General features: G+C 43.0%; 1 protein-coding gene across 1 annotated transcript; it reads right to left on the bottom strand.

Moving 5' to 3' along the window:
• Nucleotides 1-14,606: 14,606 nt before the first annotated feature.
• On the bottom strand, nucleotides 14,607-16,793 carry LOC123410004 (copper transport protein ATX1). Its single transcript, XM_045102873.1, has 3 exons — nucleotides 16,590-16,793; nucleotides 15,747-15,822; nucleotides 14,607-14,910 (listed from the first exon to the last, which is right to left on the bottom strand). The coding sequence occupies exons 1-3, from the start codon at nucleotides 16,596-16,598 to the stop codon at nucleotides 14,756-14,758; spliced, it is 240 nt and encodes a 79-aa protein (XP_044958808.1). The 5' UTR covers nucleotides 16,599-16,793; the 3' UTR covers nucleotides 14,607-14,755.
• Between the last annotated feature and the right edge of the window lie 3,728 nt (nucleotides 16,794-20,521).

Here is a 20,521-nt window from a genome sequence, read left to right as displayed (position 1 = left end):
AAGATTGATATGATCAAACGTCGCACGCTCCCTCTACCATCGGGATTGGTGTTAAACCTAAATAATTGTTATTTGGTGCTTGCGTTAAGCATGAACATGATTGGATCGTGTTTATTGCAATACGATTATTCATTTAAAGAGCATAATGGTTACTCTATTTTCTTGAATAATCACCTTCAATGGTTTATTGAATCTCGATCGTAGTGTTACACATGTTCATGATATTGGTGCCAAAAGATACGAATTGATGATGATAGTACCACTTACTTGTGGCACTGCCGCTTGAGTCATGTTAGTATAAATTGCATGAAGAGGCTCCATGCTGATGGATCTTTGTACTCACCTGATTTCGAATCACTAGTGACATGCGAATCATACCACATGAGCAAGGCCTTGTTTTCATTGAGATGAAATAAGATAGTAACTAGTTGGAAGTGATACATTTTGATGTATGCAGTCCAATGGGTGTTGAGGCACGCAGTGGATATCATTATGTTCTTACTTCACTGACGATTTGAGTAGATACAGGAGTATTTACTTAATGAATCACAAGTCTAAAATGTTGAAAAGTTCAATTCCGTTTCAGAATGAAGTTCGTCGTAACAAGAGGATAAACTATCTACGATATGATCATGGAAATGAATATCTGAGTTACGAGTTTTGGTACACAGTTAAGACAATGTGGAAATTGTTTCGCAGTTCATGCCACCTGGAACATCATAGTGTGATGATGTGTCTGAACGTCATAGCCACGCACTATTTGGTATGGTGCATACTATGATGTCTCTTATCAAATTACCACTATCGTTTATGGGTTATGCATTAGAGACAACCGCACTCACTTTAAATAGGGCACCGCGTATTTCCGTTGAGATGACACAGTATAGACTGAGGTTTAGAGAAAAGTAAACTGTCGTTTCTTGAAAGTTTGGGGTTTCGACACTTATGTGAAAAAGTTTCAGTATGATAAGATCGAACCCAAAGCGGATAAATGCATCTTCATAGGATATCCAAAACAGTTGGGTACATCTCCTATCTTAGATCCGAAAGCAAAGTGTTTGTTTCTAGAAACGGATCCTTTCTCGAGGAAAGGTTTCTCTCGAAAGAATTGAGTGGGAGGGTAGTAGAACTTGATGAGGTTATTGAACCATCACTTCAACCAGTGTGTAGCAGGGCGCAGGAAGTTGTTCATGTGGCGCCTACACCAATTGAAGTGGAAGCTGATGATGATGATCATTAAGCTTCGAATCAAGTTACTACAAACCTCGTAGGTCGACAAGGTCGCGTACTGCTGCAGAGTAGTACGGTAACCCTGTCTTGGAGGTCATGTTGTTGAGCAACAGTGAACCTACGAGTTATGGAGAAAGCAATGGTGGGCCCAGATTCCGACAAATGGCTGGAAGCCATGAAATCCGAGAGAGGATCCATGTATGAAAACAAAGTGTAGACTTTGGAAGAACTACTTGATGGTCATAGGACTATTGAGTAAAGATGGATCTTCAAAAGGAAGACAGACGATGATAGTGATAAGTCACTATTAAGAAAATCTCGACTTGTCGCAAAGATGTTTCCGACAAGATCAAATAGTTGACTATGATGAGACTTTCTCACTCGTAGCGATGCTAAAAGTCTGTTAGAATTATGTTAGTTGTTGATGCATTATTTATGAAATATTGCACGTAGGATGTCAAAACATTGTTTTCTCGACGGTTTCCTTGAGCAAACATTGTATGTGATACAACCAGAAGGTTTTGTCGATCCTAAAGATACTAGCAAGTATGCAAGCTCCAGTGATCCTTCAATGGACTGGTGCAAGCATCTCGGAGTTGGAATATACACTTTGATGAGATGATCAAAGATTTTGGGTTTGTACAAGGTTTATGAGAAACTTGTATTTCCAAAGAAGTGAGTGGGAGCACTACAGAATTTCTGATAGGTATATGTGGTTGACATATTGTGGATCAGAAGTAATGTAGAATTTCTGTAAAGCATACAAGGTTGTTTGAAATAAGTTTTCAAAGGAGTACCTGGATTACGCTACTTGAACGTTGAGCATCAAAGATCTATGGAGATAGATCAAAAGCGCTTAATAGAAGTTTCAACAAGATGCATGCCTTGACAAGTTTTTGAAAGAGTTCAAAATAGACCAGCAAAGAAGGAGTTCTTGGTTGCGTTGTGAGGTGTGAATTTGAGTAAGACTCAAAACCCGACCACGGCAGAATAAAGAGAATAGACGAAGGTCGTCTTCTATGCCTTAGCCGTAGAATCTAAAGTATGCCATGCTGTGTACCGCACCTGAAGTGTGCCTTGACTCAAAGTATGTTGAGAGGTACAGAGAGTGATCCATGATTGAATCACTAGCAGCGGTCGAAATTTATCCTTAGTGACTAATGGACTAAGGAATTTTTCTCGATTATGGAGGTGGTTAAAGAGTTTGTCGTAAAGGGTTACGTCAATGCAAGCTTTGACACTAATCCGGATAACTATGAGTAGTGAAACGGATTCGTATAGTAGAGTAGATATTTGGAGCATTTCCGAATAGCACGTAGTAGCAGCATCTATAAGATGACATAAAGATTTGTAAAGAACGCACGAATCTGAAAGTTTCAGAACCGTTGACTAAAACCTCTCTCACGAGCAAGACGTGATCAGACCCCATAACTATATGGGTGTTGGATTCGTTGGAATCACATGGTGATGTGAACTAGATTATTGACTCTAGTGCAAGTGGGAGACTGTTGGAAATATGCCCTAGAGGCAATAATAAATTAGTTATTATTATATTTCTTAGTTCATGATAATCGTTTATTATCCATGCTATAATTGTATTGATTGGAAACACAATACTTGTGTGGATACATAGACAAAACACTGTCCCTAGTAAGCCTCTAGTTGACTAGCTCGTTGATCAAAGATGGTCAAGGTTTCCTGGCCATAGGCAAGTGTTGTCACTTGATAACGGGATCACATCATTAGGAGAATCATGTGATGGACTAGACCCAAACTAATAGACGTAGCATGTTGATCGTGTCATTTTGTTGCTACTGTTTTCTGCGTATCAAGTATTTGTTCCTATGACCATGAGATCATATAACTCACGGACACCGGAGGAATGCTTTGTGTGTATCAAACGTCGCAACGTAACTGGGTGACTATAAAGATTCTCTACAGGTATCTCCGAAGGTGTTCGTTGAGTTAGTATAGATCGAGACTGGGATTTGTCACTTCGTGTGACGGAGAGGTATCTCGGGGCCCACTCGGTAATACAACATCACACACAAGCCTTGCAAGCAATGTGACTTAGTGTAAGTTGCGGGATCTTGTATTACGGAACGAGTAAAGAGACTTGCCGGTAAACGAGATTGAAATAGGTATGCGGATACTAACGATCGAATCTCGGGTAAGTAACATACCGAAGGACAAAGGGAATGACATACGGGATTATATGAATCCTTGGCACTGAGGTTCAAACGATAAGATCTTCGTAGAATATGTAGGATCCAATATGGGCATCCAGGTCCCGCTATTGGATATTGACCGAGGAGTCTCTCGGGTCATGTCTACATAGTTCTCGAACCCGCAGGGTCTGCACACTTAAGGTTCGACGTTGTTTTATGCGTATTTGAGTTATATGGTTGGTTACCGAATGTTGTTCGGAGTCCCGGATGAGATCACGGACGTCACGAGGGTTTCCGGAATGGTCCGGAAACGAAGATTGATATATAGGATGACCTCATTTGGTTACCGGAAGGTTTTCGTGCATTACCGGAAAAGTTTCGGGCTCATCGGTAGTGTACCAGGAGTGCCGGGAGGGGTGCCGGGGACCATCGGGAGGGGTGTCACGCCCCAAGGGGTCTCATGGGCTATGGGAAGAGATAAACCAGCCCCTAGTGGGCTGGAATAAGTTCCCACTAAGGCCCATAAGGTTTGAGAAGGAAAAAACACAAGGTGGAAAGAGTTTCCAAGTGGGAAGGTGGAATCCTACTCCAAGTAGGATTGGAGTAGGACTCCTCCACCTCCAATTTCGGCCAAACCTTTAGGTTTTGAGGCTGCCTCCTCCCCTCCCTCCCACCTATATATACGGAGGTTTTAGGGCTGATTTGAGACGACTTTTCCACGGCAGCCCGACCACATACCTCCACGGTTTTTCCTCTAGATCGCGTTTCTGCAGAGCTCGGGCGGAGCCCTGCTGAGACAAGGTCATCACCAACCTCCGGAGCGCTGTCACGCTGCCGGAGAACTCTTCTACCTCTCCGTCTCTCTTGCTGGATCAAGAAGGCCGAGATCATCGTCGAGATGTACGTGTGCTGAACGCGGAGGTGTCGTCCGTTCGGTACTAGATCGTGGGACTGATCGCGGGATTGTTCGCGGGGCGGATCGAGGGATGTGAGGACGTTCCACTACATCAACCGCGTTCACTAACGCTTCTGCTGTACGATCTACAAGGGTACGTAGATCACTCATCCCCTCTCGTAGATGGACATCACCATGATAGGTCTTCGTGCGCGTAGGAAAATTTTTGTTTCCCATGCGACGTTCCCCAACATTTAGATGGTGCCTATTTAAAGTGAATGCAGCCATCTCTAACGCATAACCCCAAAATGATAACGACAAATAGGCAAGAGACATCATAGAATGCACCATATCCAATAAGGTACGATTACGACGTTCGGACACACCATTACGCTATGGTGTTCCAGTCGGTGTCAACTGTGAAACAATTCCACATTGTCTTAAGTGACTGCCAAACTCATAACTAAGATATTGCCCTCCTCGATTAGATCATAGGAATTTAATCTTCTTGTTACGATGATTCTCAACTTCACTCTAAAATTGCTTGAACTTTTCAAACGTTTCACACTTGTGTTTCATTAAGTAAATATACTCATATCTACTTAAGTTATCAGTGAAGGTGAGAAAATAATGATATCCACCGCCTGCCTCAATGCTCATTGGACTGCACACATCAGTATGCAGGATTTCCAACAAGTCACTTGCCCACTCCATTATTCCGGAAAATGGGGTCTTAGTCATCTTTCCCATGAGGCATGGTTCACATGTGTCAAGTGATTCAAAATCAAGTGACTCCAAAAGTCCATCAGCATGGAGCTTCTTCATGCGTTTTACACCAATATGACCTAAGCAGTAGTGCCACAAGAAAGTGGTACTATCATTATTAAGTTTACATCTTTTGGCATCAATGTTATGAACATGTGTGTTATCGCTATCGAGATTCAATAAGAATAAACCCCTCACATTGGGTGCATGACCATAAAAGATAATACTCATATAAATAGAACAACCATTATTCTTAGATTTAAATGAGTAACCGTCTCGCACTAAACAAGCTCCAGATATAATGTTCATGCTCAACGCAAGCACTAAATAACAATTATTCAGGTTCATCACTAATCCCGATGGTAATCGAAGAGCGAGCGTGCTGACGGCAATCACATCAACCTTGGAACCATTTCCCACGTGCATCGCCACTTCGTCCTTTGCCAACCTCCATCTATTCCGTAGTTCCTGCTTTGGGTTGCAAATGTGAGAAACCAAACCGGTATCAAATACCCAAGCACTACAACGAGAGTTGGTAAGGTACACATCAATAACTTGTATATCATATATACCTTATTTGGTGTTGGCCGCCTTCTTGTCGGCCAGATATTTGGGGCAGTTCCGCTTCCAGTGACCAGTCCCCTTACAATGAAAGCACTCAGTTTCTGGCTTGGGTCCAGCCTAGGGTTTCTTCACAGGAGGGGAAACAGCTTTGTGACTCTTCTTGGAGTTACCCTTCTTGCCCTTGCCATTTTTCTTGAAACTAGTGGTTTTATTGACCATCAACACTTGATGCTCCTTCTGAATTTCTAACTCAACGACTTTTAGCGTCGCAAACAGCTTGGTGACTGATTTATTCATCCCTTGCATGTTATAGTTCAACACAAAGCATTTGTAGCTAGGTGGCAGTGATTAAAGAACTCTGTCAGTGATCGCCTCTAGCGAGAGAACAATTCCCAACTCAGCCAGACGATTGGAATACAAAGACATTCTAAGTGTGTGTTCACTCACAGACACATTCTCCTCCATATTGCAAGCATATAACTTATCGAAGGTCTCATAACTCGTCATTCTTTTCAAATATAACGTTCAACTCCTGGAACATCTCATATGCTCCATGACGTTCAAAACGTCTTTGAAGTCCCGGTTCTAAGCCATACAAGATTGCACATTGAACTATTCAGTAGTCATCAGAACGCGCCTGCCAGACATTTATAACGTCTTCAATCGTTAGGAGTGGGGGTGCGACACCTAGCGGTGTATCAAAGACATAAGCCTTTTGGAAAACTGTGAGGACAATCCTCATATTATGGGCCCAGTCTACAAAGTTACTTCCATCATATTTCAGTTTGGCTTTCTCTAGGAACGTATTAAAAATCACGGGTGCTACTGCACAAGCCATTGATCTGCAGCATAAATTTGCAAAGTTTACTTAGACTATTGTTCAAGATAATGAGTTTAGTTAATCATATTACTAAAAACTCCCACTCAAATTGACATCCCTCTAGTCATTCGAGTGTCACATGATCCAAATTCACCAACTCAAGTCCGATCATCACGTGATATGAGGTGGTTTCAATGGTGAACATATTCATGTTGATCATACCTACTATATGACTCATGTTCGACCTTTCGGTCTCTTGTGTCCCGAGGCCATGTCTGTACATGCTAGGTTTGTCAAGTTTAACCCGAGTGTTTCGCATGTGCAAACTGTCTTGCACCCGTTGTATGCGAACGTAGAGTCTATCACACCAAATCAGCATGTGGTGCTTCGAAACGATGAACTTTCGCAATGGTGCACACTCTGGGATAACACAATTTTATCTTGAAATTTTAGTGAGGGATCACCTTATAATGCTACCTTCGTCCTAAAAAAGGTGCATAAAAAGATTAACATCACATGCAAATCATAAGTGACATGATTTGGCCATCTCCAAAGCACCGGCATGATCTCCATCGTCACCGGCACAACACCATGATCTCCATCATTGTGTTGCCATCGAGGTTGTCGCGCCAACCATGCTGGTATTACTATTGCTACCGTTTAGCGATAAAGTAAAGCATTACATAGCGCTTAATGAGTGACACGAAGGTCATACAATAATTAAAGACAACCCTATGGCTCCTACCGGTTGCCGTAGCATCAACATGCAAATCGATATTAACTATTACAACATGACCATCTGATACATCAAATATATATAGCATGTCTTTGGCCATATCATATCACAACATACCCTGCAAAAACAAGTTAGACATCCTCTAATTTGTTGTTCATGTTTTACGTGGTTGCTATGGGTATCTAGCAAGAACGCTTCTTACCTACATAAAATCACAACGATGATATGCAAGTTGGAATTTAACCTTCTACAAGGACCGCCTTTGTCAAATCCGATTCAACTAAAGTAGGAGAGACAGACACCCGCCAGCCATCTTTATGCAACAAGTTGCATGTCAGACGATGGAACCGGTCTCTCGTACGTGGACGAGTAAAGTTGGTCCGGGTCGCTTCATCCCACAATACTGTTGAATCAAGAAAAGAATAAGGAGGGAAGCAATCTAAATATCAACGCCCACAAACTCCTTTGTGTTCTACTCGTGATGTCATCTACACATAGGCCTAGCTCATGATGCCATTGTTGAGGAACGTGGCATGGGAAACAAAAAAAATCCTATGCTCACCAAGATCAATCTAGGAGATGCACATCTACGAGAGGAGAGATTGAATCTACATACACTTGTAGATCTCTAAGTGGAAGCGTTACAGAACGCGGTTCATGTAGTGGTACGTCTTCGCTATCCTATCACGATCCGTCCCATGAACTCCCGATCAAGCACCGAACGGACGGCACCTCCGCGTTCGGCACACGTGCAGCTTGATGACGTCTCCGCATCCTCGATCCAGCAAGCGATGGCGGAGTGTTAGATGAGTTCCCTCGCAGCACGACGGCGTGGCGGTGGTGGTGGAGTAGCTGTCCCGGCAGGGCTTCGCCAAGCTATACCGAGAAAACTACAGGAGGAGACGAGCTAGAGGGAGAGGGAGGGGTTGTGTCGTGTCATTGTGTGTTGCAGCCCTCCCTCCCCTCTCATATATATAGTGTTGGAAATATGCCCTAGAGGCAATAATAAATTAGTTATTATTATATTTCATAGTTCATGATAATCTTTTATTATCCATGCTATAATTGTATTGATTGGAAACACAATACTTGTGTGGATACATAGACAAAACACTGTCCCTAGTAAGCCTCTAGTTGACTAGCTCGTTGATCAAAGATGGTCAAGGTTTCCTGGCCATAGGCAAGTGTTGTCACTTGATAACGGGATCACATCATTAGGAGAATCATGTGATGGACTAGACCCAAACTAATAGACGTAGCATGTTGATCGTGTCATTTTGTTGCTACTGTTTTCTGCGTGTCAAGTATTTGTTCCTATGACCATGAGATCATATAACTCACGGACACCGGAGGAATGCTTTGTGTGTATCAAACGTCGCAACATAACTGAGTGACTATAAAGATGCTCTACAGGTATCTCCGAAGGTGTTCGTTGAGTTAGTATAGATCGAGACTGGGATTTGTCACTCCGTGTGACGGAGAGGTATCTCGGGGCCCACTCGGTAATACAACATCACACACAAGCCTTGCAAGCAATGTGACTTAGTGTAAGTTGCGGGATCTTGTATTACGGAACGAGTAAAGAGACTTGCCGGTAAACAAGATTGAAATAGGTATGCGGATACTAACGATCGAATCTCGGGCAAGTAACATACCGAAGGACAAAGGGAATGACATACGGGATTATATGAATCCTTGGCACTGAGGTTCAAACGATAAGATCTTCGTAGAATATGTAGGATCCAATATGGGCATCCAGGTCCCGCTATTGGATATTGACCGAGGAGTCTCTCGGGTCATGTCTACATAGTTCTCGAACCCGCAGGGTCTGCACACTTAAGGTTCGACGTTGTTTTATGCGTATTTGAGTTATATGGTTGGTTACCGAATGTTGTTCGGAGTCCCGGATGAGATCACGGACGTCACGAGGGTTTCCGGAATGGTCCGGAAACGAAGATTGATATATAGGATGACCTCATTTGGTTACCGGAAGGTTTTCGTGCATTACCGGAAAGGTTTCGGGCTCATCGGTAGTGTACCGGGAGTGCCGGGAGGGGTGCCGGGGACCATCGGGAGGGGTGTCACGCCCCAAGGGGTCTCATGGGCTATGGGAAGAGATAAACCAGCCCCTAGTGGGCTGGAATAAGTTCCCACTAAGGCCCATAAGGTTTGAGAAGGAAAAAAACACAAGGTGGAAAGAGTTTCCAAGTGGGAAGGTGGAATCCTACTCCAAGTAGGATTGGAGTAGGACTCCTCCACCTCCAATTTCGGCCAAACCTTTAGGTTTTGAGGCTGTCTCCTCCCCTCCCTCCCACCTATATATACGGAGGTTTTAGGGCTGATTTGAGACGACTTTTCCACGGCAGCCCGACCACATACCTCCACGGTTTTTCCTCTAGATCGCGTTTCTGCGGAGCTCGGGCGGAGCCCTGCTGAGACAAGGTCATCACCAAACTCCGGAGCGCCGTCACGCTGCCGGAGAACTCTTCTACCTCTCCGTCTCTCTTGCTGGATCAAGAAGGCCGAGATCATCGTCGAGCTGTACGTGTGCTGAACGCGGAGGTGCCGTCCGTTCGGTACTAGATCGTGGGACTGATCGCGGGATTGTTCGCGTGGCGGATCGAGGGACGTGAGGACGTTCCACTACATCAACCGCGTTCATTAACGCTTCTGCTGTACGATCTACAAGGGTACGTAGATCACTCATCCCCTCTCGTAGATGGACATCACCATGATAGGTCTTCGTGCGCGTAGGAAATTTTTTGTTTCCCATGCGACGTTCCCCAACATATAGGAGGAGAGTAGGGGGCGGCTCAGCCAAGGTTTCCCCCCTTGGGAGGGCGGAGGACAAGGGGTGGGGCGCGATGGCCCCATAGGGAGCCTTGCCACCCAAGGCAAAGGTGGTCGGGCCCTATGTAGGCTTAGCCCCCACCTTACTCCGCATGGGCCTTGGTGTGAGGGGTCGCCATCCCACCAGGGGTTGGTGTGCCCCCTCTTACGGCCCATGGGGCCCTCCGGGGCAGGTGGACCCTCGAAACACTTCCGGCACTCCCGTCACAAAACCGGCATATCCCGGAACTTTTCCGGACCTCAAATACCAACTTCCTATATGTCAATCTTTACCTCCGGACCATTCCATGGCTCCTTGTGACGTCCAGGGTCTCATTCGGGAATATGAAGAACTTTCGGTTATCACCATACATAACTTGTTTATACTAAATCATCACTGGACCTTAAGTGTGCAGAACCTATGGGTTCGAGAACTATGCAGACATGACCGAGACACTTTTCGGTCAATAATCAGTAGCAGGGACTGGATGTCCATATTAGCTCCTACATATTCTACGAAGATCTTTATCGGTCGAACCATGATGTCAAGGATTCAATCAATCTCGTGTAATGTTCCCTTTGTCCATCGGTATGTTACTTGCCCGAGATTCGATCGTGGGTATCTCTATACCTAGTTCAATCTAGTTACCGGAAAGTCTCTTTACTCGTTCCGTAATACAAGATCTCGTGGCTAACTCTTTAGTCACATTGCTTGCAAGCTTGTTGAGATATTGTCCGTCACACGGAGTGACAAATCCTAGTCTTGATACATGCCAACTCAACAGACACCCTCGGAGATACCTGTAGATCACCTTTACAGTCACCCAGTTACGTTGGGACGTTTGATACACACAAGGTACTCCTACGGTGTGAGTGAGTTACATGATCTCATGGTCATAGGAACAGATACTTAACATGCACAAAATGATAGCAATTAACTGACACGATCATATGCTACGTTCATAGTTTGGGTCTTGTCCATCACATCATTCTCCTAATGATGTGATCCAGTTATAAAATGACAACTCTTGTCTATGGCCAGGAAACCTTGACCATCTTTGATCAACGAGATAGTCCATGAGAGGCTCACTAGGGATAGAGTGTTGTCTACGTATCCACACATGTATTTGAGTTTCCAATCAATACAATTCTACTATCGATAATAAATGATTATCATGAACAAGGAAATATAATAATAACTACTTTATTATTGCCTCCAGGGCATATTTCTAACAGAATGTTGAGACACGGATGATTGATTCATATGAGTAGACGACCACTCATTATGAGACTCGGTCTAGACCTACTTAGGACCTTACAATAGTATGGCCTCTTTGATTCAAAGATTTCATAAAAATGGTGAAACATTACAATCCTTAGAAATGTTCCTATGTTGGTTGTTTGATTCATTGGATTTGAATTACATATGTGTGTTTTTCAAGTAATCAATTGCACTACATGTGGAAGAAAAATTGTCATCCACTCCAACTTCTTCAAATAATCATTTGTTTTCTCTGTGGTGCAAATGAAATCGTGTGGGGATCTAAGTGCACATACAACAGCACATCGACATCCTGAAGGATCATTGGATCCCGGATACCATACCTTTCACTTTATTAGCTTACTCTTCCACATGACATAACAAAAAAGTTAACATCCTTATGTTCGAAAACGAGTATAAATGGAATGAAGATTTGATAAGAATCATTTTTTCAGAGGAAATTCCGGAAAATCTTAAGCATTTCTATTAGATCTCAGGGATGGAACGACTTTCCATCTTGGACTTACTCCAAAAATGGTGTTTACACTATTAAATCGGCATATAATTTAGTAAGAACTTATCAATTTTGGAGTAACCGAAGTATTTCAGCTAAAGGATCATCATCAAAACAAGATTATTTGGAGAAGGCATGGAAGAGACTTTGGGCCATTCAGTGCCCTAACAAGATGAAGATCGTGCTCTGGAGAATAGCACACAACTTCTTACCTAAAGGCTCCCAACCCTACACGTGTTGGGTACCCACAAGGTATGACTGCTATTTATGCAACAGAGATGGAAATGTTGAACATTGTTTTCTACAATGCCAATATGTAAAAGAAATCTGGAAGGAAATTAAAAAGAGCTATGGAATTTGCCTAAAACTAAAGAAGTTTACTCATATTAGGCAATGGCTGCTAGATTGGATAGTGGAAGCAACGCCGTGCGAAGCTATGATTATGGCGGCCGCTATGTGACACACATTTGGGAGAACAGGAACAACTATCGCAACGAAGAGGTACTAGTCAATCCTCTTCACGTGGTGGGAAAAATCAAGGCTTATATTGAATTTATTAATATGCATAATGTCAGCCCAACAGATTCCAACAGACGTGAGACCCTTACGGCAACCCAAAATGGTCTCCGCCGCAGGAAGGTTGGTTGTTGATCAATGTAGTTGTTGCGGTTTTCTCCCACTCACGACGGGTTGGCTATGTAGTTGTTGTGGGACACTTATGGCTGCATACCGAGGCTCCTATATTGATCAAACTGAAAACACAAAAGTGGTTGAAGCTATCATTGTTCGTCAAGCGCTCATCAGTGCTGAAGATACTGATTTTCATAAGATTCAAGTGGTCTGCGATTGCTTGTCGCTAATGAACAAGGTTCAGGATAGGAGTTTCGGCAGGTCCCCTTCATGCGAGAGCTCCTAGTTGACGCTTCACGCGCCAACTAAGGCAGCTCGCACTCACATCCGCCAAATCATGGGCAGGCCCATGTGGCAAGCGCTCAACTCGCCCTGTGTAACGTTTGCTCGCTCGCCGCTGTTTTGTACGGTCGTGGTTGACCAATTTGACTAGTCAATTGTTGACTTCAATAAGAAAGAAGAAAAAAAATCATGGATTTTAAAAAAAGATCAACCAATTTTTATAAAGTCAATCGAATTTTAAAAAAGTTCATTTAAATTTTAGAAAAGCTCATCAATTTTTAAAAAAAGATCACCGAATTTGAAAAAAGTTCATCGATTTTGGAAAAAAATGTTCATCGATTTTAGAAAAAAACCATCGACTTTTGGAAAAAGCTCACTAATTTTGGAAAAAAAAGTTCATCGAATGTGAAAGAAGTTCACCGCTTTTGGAAAAAAGTTCATTGAATTTGAAAAGAGTTCATCAAATTTGAAAAACAGTTCACCGATTTTGGAAAAAGTTCATTGAATTTGGAAAAAAATCATAAAATTTGAAAAAAGTTCAAGTAATTTGAAAACAGTTCATCATTTAAAAAAACAAAAGAACAAATTTGATGAACTCTTTTCAAATCGTTGAACCAGCTCAAAGAAAAAAAAAGAAAAAGGAAAAAGAAAGAAAGGAGGAAAGCAGTCGGGGAAAGCGACCCCTCACCCCACGTTGTACGTCACCTCTCGTTTCTTCCTTTGACTCATCCTACACGGGCCGGCCCAGCGCGGGGACTCTGCATTCGCCCGTTTGCAAAACTGCATTGCAACGGGCGCCTGTGGCACCAAATAGGTTTTGCCCTTTCAGGCGCCATAGTTCAGGATATTAAAAATAGGGTCACAAAGTTCTTATCTTATGATTTTATCCATCTCAAACGTGGTTGTAATGAGGCAGCTCATGTACTCGCAAAATCTACAGAATGTGACGTTGGGTCATGTTGGTCTAGTGAGCCACCTGATGAAATCAGTGCCATTATTCGTAATGAACATGTTTCTAAGTGAATGAACGTAAGGATGCTGCCCAACATACAAAAATAATCTTGTATTTTTGTTTCTTTATTTTTGTTATACGATAAACAGATTTGTTTTGCAAGTTCACTATTATGAATAATTCTCAACACACAATATGACTAAACGGTATTCAAAGATGGTAGTGCTGCACATACCCTCAGACTTTTCCCAACTTAAGCTGAAAATTAAACTCAATCCACTACTAACAATTCTTTTAGGTCCATGATAAGTGTTGAACGTCAGGTATGAGCACATGACAACTCCGAACATTTTTTATGACAAATTTAGTTACACGGGGATGACAAATTTTATTTTTTTAGGGAAATGCCCCTTTATTACATAGATAATATAGTTACATCATTTGCAGGACATTCAACCAGGAAATCTGAGGGCTCATCCTCCCATTTACAAGCTACATTATTATCAAAAGCATTCTTTGCTAAACTATGCGTTACTTCGTTGGCTTCCCTCAAACAATGCAAAAACTGAACTGAACCTATCATCCCAGTGAGGAAAACGGGGATGGCAAATTTAGTTGATAAGAATGACAATTTTCATGCTTCAGTATTTTCTTTTAGAAAAATTTATGAACACACACTTTCACAAGTGATACAATTATCAAACTCAAAATGGACCCACCCTCAAAAATGCTCCCTTGTAACTGATTCAGAATTTTGTTAACCAAAGAGATACAGACTTGGGTTTGTACACATTTTCGCAGAACAATTGCAATTCAATTTCTTCTCAAGGAAGATCCTGAATTGGTATGAGCTTATCCATGCCGTGCATCAACAGCAACCACAAAAGACACATTATCAACGCATGTGGCAAACTGGTTGAACCATTGCAGATTTACAGTGCAGGAATGCCAACCATAAGATGCACACAAACGAAATTACCAGTTTGCTATTATTTGCAGTAAATCCATGGTGCATATACCATCCGACCAGAAAATCATGTCCTCGCAAAGCATTTCAACTGGGCCATTGCTACAATAAACTTCACAGTTTACATATTAGAGGTGCCTTTTTAGGACGAAACAGCAGATGCCGCTGAGGGTTCAGCCTCCCAGAAGGAGGTCTTCTTGCCTGTCTTCGAAACAGTCTGCAGAACAGCATCCGGCGTCACATTACCCTTCACAGTGACCTTCTGCTCCTTGATGTCTACATCGAAGGACTCGACACCTGAAAAAACCACAAAAGTCCAACGAATATGTTTAGATTCAAAGCCTAAGACCTGTTTGTAATGAACAATTCCCCTTTCCTAGGAAAGAATCGGACGTCCTGAAGAGCATTCAAACTCCCACAGGAAATCTCGGTTTTGAATACACATTCACATGAGATAGTTCAATTCATACACAGCGATAAATAAATCACGCAAAAAGTGGTGGGAAATTTCCATGTTCCAAATGGGCCCTAACATACAATAATATATCAAAACGATGAGCCATTTCAACCAGGACACTAACATAGTGACATAGATGCATGTATTGGTGTATATATTAATCAATCGAGCTATGCACATTCAGATGCAGAAAGTATGGATTAATTGTCATCTAGGTTCATGATGATACCAATCTTAATATATCCAAGCTATTGCCACTGGACCAACAAAATATACCAGAGCTGTATAACTGTAAGCAGGTTGTCTTTCAGCTTTTATTGTATTGTATTCCTATCAAATGCTTTTGGAATCAAGTTTTATCCAAAACATGTGTTCAAAAATAAAAAGGTTTTTTCCAAAGCATGTGTTCAAAAATAAAAAGATTTTTTCCAAAGCATTCTGTTGGACCTGGTCAAAGATAAATGGGAGCTTAATGACAAGATCAATTCAATCAAGCCATCTACAAATGGGATTATTTGGCAACTGCAAAGTTGGGAAAGAATCTCAAGTGCCCTCTAAAAATTGTCTGCTGAAGGCATTAGAAAATGTGAATACAATGATGTATCAATTCCATTTGCATGGGTTTAGCTAAAACAAAACAGAAAGGAAAACCATATAAAAGGAGAGTTAAAACAACCTTCCATTTTGCCAAGAACCCGCTTAACAGCTCCAACGCATCCCTCGCATGACATGCCAACCCTGAGTTCAACAGTCTGCATAACAGAGCAAATCTTAATTCCAATTATTTCCACATGGTTGAGAGCAAGTGAACGATTACGAATCATTGCTTCCAGCTGAGAACGCATCAAATAGTATGTCTCAGCCTATGGCATTTAATCACTACATAACACTTCCCTCGAATTATGGAATCATGACATTGTTCCAAGGAAACAGTCGAAAGCATGCAGTTGCAAGTTAAATCATTCAGTACTGGCGCACTGAACCTTTAGTGAGTATCTAACGGCTTGCCCCAAATGATGGAGATCAAAATTTCTTTACTTATCCTTAAAATTCAACAAAGATCAGTGACCCTTTAATAGCCAAGTAGTTCAATTTTTCACAGTGGTACAATCAACAACCAGTTTGACTAACCAAACTACAAATATTTAATTTTGACTAATTAATTGACCCCCAAAACACCGTGACCAGTCAAAATGTTTTACTTTGCACAAGAGGCTAGGAGCTCTACCAATCCCGCCACGGCTACGCCCTACCAATCGAGCCGGACCAGGTTTCCCCGGAATCAACACCCTCGGTAGCAAAATCACGCAAAACCGCAAATAGTACAGTCACCGGTCACCCGCACGAACAGATCTGCTGGGCCAGCAGACAGATCCCTTATATGAGATGCTACTAGGAAGGAACAGATCAAACTGCTCGGGATTCCAAACATCACACCGCTCCGCGCGATTAGAAGGGGCACCTAGCCAGCCTAGCGAGCAGATCTCAAGACGGAAATCGACGAGGCGCCGGGAGGTACCTGAGACATTGCGCGCGAGATCGGTTGATTCTTGAACGGCGAGGGCGCAGAGAGAGGGAGGGGGGAATGGAAACGCTGGATGAGGTCGGAGGGGTTGGACGACGACGGCTCCAGAAGGAACGGCCGGGAGGGGAGGGGGGGGTCAATAAATACGCGCAGAGGTCAGAGGCGATGGCGTGCAGCGTGCAGGTGATTGCTTTGATTTTTGTGGCGAGGGTGGACGCGGCTTTCGTCTGGTTGACGGATGGGGACACGGCGTAGCGCGCACGCTGTTGGGCCACGGCTGCTGAGCCGAGAATGGTTCCCGAGTCGCCACTCGCCAGCCGTGACGAACGAGAGAGAGAGATCCGTGGCAACTGGCAAAGCTCGCTGGCAATGGCAGCAGACTTTTTTTTCACACACTACAATAAAAATCGTTTATATACATGAGCGTATATTCATCACTGTAAACATACATCTTACAGCTATAAGTAACTTCGAAAGACTGAGCTGACCACACTTTTGAAGTGCATGTTATCACCATTATCAACAATGTAATTTTTCAAGGGAATATGAGCTCCGTATAGAAGCAATCTTTCAAGTTCTATAGGAGTATATAAGAATGTTACCGCTTTGTTGAGGGCTTTAAGATTGACCACATGTTCCATTTTAAATTGTTCGTTACTTTCTTGACAGCTGGCAAAATTGCCACTAGTTTAAGGAATATAGACACATGAATGGGCCAGGCCCAGGCGACCCAAGGCCAGGCAACCTTCGTTAACTGTAGCATTTACTTAGTGTAGCTACGATGATATCTGTTAGAAACACGGTGGGGAATCTCTCAAATAGCAACTAGATGGTTTAATGGAGTAATAATCTCAATACAGGCTGATTACAAGGAGGAGGAAGGGAGGATTGAAACACAGAGAAGTAGGTGATGCCGCCGTCGCCTGCCTTGATCCGTCCCGGATGGTTCGATCTCTCTCGGCTGTGACATAAGTGGCGGTCGTGACTTGGGCTCATTTGGTCCATTCGGCCCACTGGACCTTGGGTTAGGCTTGACGATGCGTCGTGGGCGTTCGTCGCGCCATGCTGTGTCGCTTGGTGGGGCCGACATGTCACGGGCGCTGACAATATTGTATACAGAGATGATGGGCCTCACGTCCGAGGTTGCTGCCCCTTTTGTTGGGGCTTGAATCCACCTCCAGCATCAATGGTATTTCAAGGTTTAAACCCTCCTAATCCTGCAAACATAATTTTTGTTACCTTGGCGAGGGTCATGCAAACACAAGTTGGCTCTTGGATGACAACATTTTTGTTATTTGCAAGGAAACATGTTGAAAGGCAGTTCATATTGTTAAGCTTCATGCATTAGCCAACGCAACCAAAAGGCCAAACTGATGAAAAGGGCTAGGCAATCCACATATGCACTTCAACACCTCCTTTCACGTGTGACGCGAGAAGTCAACACGTGAATAGACTTAGAGGCGTGGCTCAAGAGGCCTATACATAGACACAGAGGGCAGCAATTTTTGAATAAATTGCGAAAACCAAGACGTGAACTCAAGATCCTGGTACCATGTTAAGCTTCATGCACTAGCCAACGCAACCAAAAGTCTGAATTTATGAAAAGGGCTAATGCAATCCACATATACTGTAACACATATATTCCAAAATTTTAAATTTAAAACTGGCAAAATCTACAAGTACCTTATCTAGGCCAATGAATATAGCATAAAAAGGTGGCGTGGCTTGGTGAAAGCATGGCCTGGTACAAGTTTAAGCACATCACAATTTCCCCTTCTCACGTCGTGGCTTGGAATACGATGTGGGAGGACAATTTCTTAAAAAGTTCACGATTTCCAACAGGATGAACCTATGCGGGTAAAATGAAACAAACTGACCTGAAAACGCAACAAAATTACAGACTAAATCGTGCGCGAAAGTAATTCACTCGTGTAACCATTTCTTCTCGCGTCCGACAGTAAAACATCACACTACACTGTTGATGTTGGACACTTAGACGTCGCACTTCCGGTCATGCTAGCAGCCCGTGTCAGGGCCGACCCCACCCTCCGTAGTGTGACACTTAAGACAAAAACGCCACACTTGCAATGTGTGGCGCTTAGCTCTTAGGCACCACACTTCCAGTTATTCAGCCGCGGGCTGGCCCTCCCCTATCCCACCCCATTCCCCCATCCAGCAAGAACACACAGAGGGTGGTGGCTAGGGTTCGTCCACCCTCACCAAATCCGTCTCTCACCCCCTCCCAATCCGGAGCGCAAATCTATGGGGATTTCATCCCTAAGGTATTTCTCTCTCTGATCTCTTACTTTTGATCCGTAAAATTCATCTAATTTCTTCTTTTTGTACGCTCTTCGGTTTAAGTTAGATCTTATTTGATTTTGAATGTGTTATGAAAGAATGACATGATTCTTTGATTTGTAGCATTAGCATACACATACTAGTCACTTATGGAAATGTAGATGGTTAATTTTGATAGAAACAAATGTAATAGGAAGATATGTGTAGAAATAGGACAAATAGAACATATTTCCAATATTTGTTCATATTAGCGTTTGTATGTTATTTGTTTTGATATTTGTTTCTATTAACATTGATATATTATTTGTTTCAATATTTGTTCATAGTAGGGACATATTGGTTCATTTTTGGCCATCATGTGTATGAGATACTCACGTGGTCATATATGTCTATTCTCTTGAAATATGTAGGATGGTGTGGCTTTTGAATTGATTTCTATGACGTTGAACACCGGGCCTATTTGATGTCGAAGAAGGAGATGGTAATGAGAGCATACTAGTTGGTAGTTTATATCATGTGTTTATTTGAAAAGATCAAACCGTAATCATCTCACTTCTATGTTTGCAGAACCTTATGCCCCTGAAGATTTGGTCTCATGAGGCATCGACTTTCATGCCGTGCGATGAACGGTACACACCGTACATCGAGAAGACATGGCCTCTTCCTTTCATTCGGCTTGTGAGTCGGTCGACGCCCAACCTGAACGTTGCGGTAATCACCGCACTTACGGATCGGTGGAGGTCGGAGACCCATAGTTTCCACCTCTGGACCGAAGAGATGACCGTCACTCTTCAGGATGTTTCCATGATCACCGCATTTCCAATCGAGGGGAAGACTCTTTTGTATGAGCACTGATTCTGAGGGATGGCATCAAAAAATGAAGGGCCTTATTGGTATGTCTCCTGCAGAGCCGGCACCAGCAGACAGAGAGAAGAAAGACAGAGTCGCATCCGTCGCTCCTTTCACTTGTACCGTAGCCAACTTTGTGCATTGTCCTGAGGACGCCAATGGAGATGTACAGTACTAAACATCTTTGCTTGCCTAACATGTCGATTTCATTTCATCCATGGCACAACGAGATCAAGAAACAAGCTGATGAAGCCTAGGCTATTATAGACATAACCCATAGAGAAAAAAGGAAGAATCTGCACTTCGACTTTTCATCAAGGTGCTTTGTCATGTTTCAACATCGCCTAGTTGTGTACTCTTTGCTTAGTTCTATATCTCATTCATCTGTCAATGTCACAGCGTGAGGGACAATGGTTAAGGCGATTATCCAACATTTTAGGTTGTCATGACCCGGAATATTTAAAACCGTCCTTCCATGCCTTATCGTATTTCACCTCCTAGTAAAAAAGGGCTTTCACAAGGTCTTGTACGTTCTTCATGCTTGTTGTTAAAAGTGAGGAGATGGAGTTGAAAAGCGTGTAAGTGATGAACTCGGAGTGAGTTGTCTATGGTTTTTAGCCACAAGCTCGCCATCGAACCCTCTTGCCTCGACACATGTGAAGTGGTAGACAACTCACTATGAGCCATGACTTGGGGACGGGTTTAAGGAGGGGAGGGGAACTAGGGAGGCTGAAGTAGTTGTTCTTGAGATGTGTGTGAGTGGGGATGAGGAAAGGACT

The sequence above is a fragment of the Hordeum vulgare genome, chromosome 7H, assembly GCF_904849725.1.
Source record: "Hordeum vulgare subsp. vulgare chromosome 7H, MorexV3_pseudomolecules_assembly, whole genome shotgun sequence".
Classification (NCBI taxonomy): Eukaryota; Viridiplantae; Streptophyta; class Magnoliopsida; order Poales; family Poaceae; genus Hordeum; species Hordeum vulgare.
Note: the sequence above shows the minus strand (reverse complement) of the source record. Positions and strands in the feature narration are given on the sequence as shown.

Bases quoted from the DNA above. Each gene is read 5' to 3' on its own strand.
- LOC123410004 (XM_045102873.1), bottom strand. The intron at 14,911-15,746 runs GTTGTTTTAACT...TGGTTTTTTCAG, and splicing joins GGTTCTTGGCAAAATGGAAG to GTGTCGAGTCCTTCGATGTA.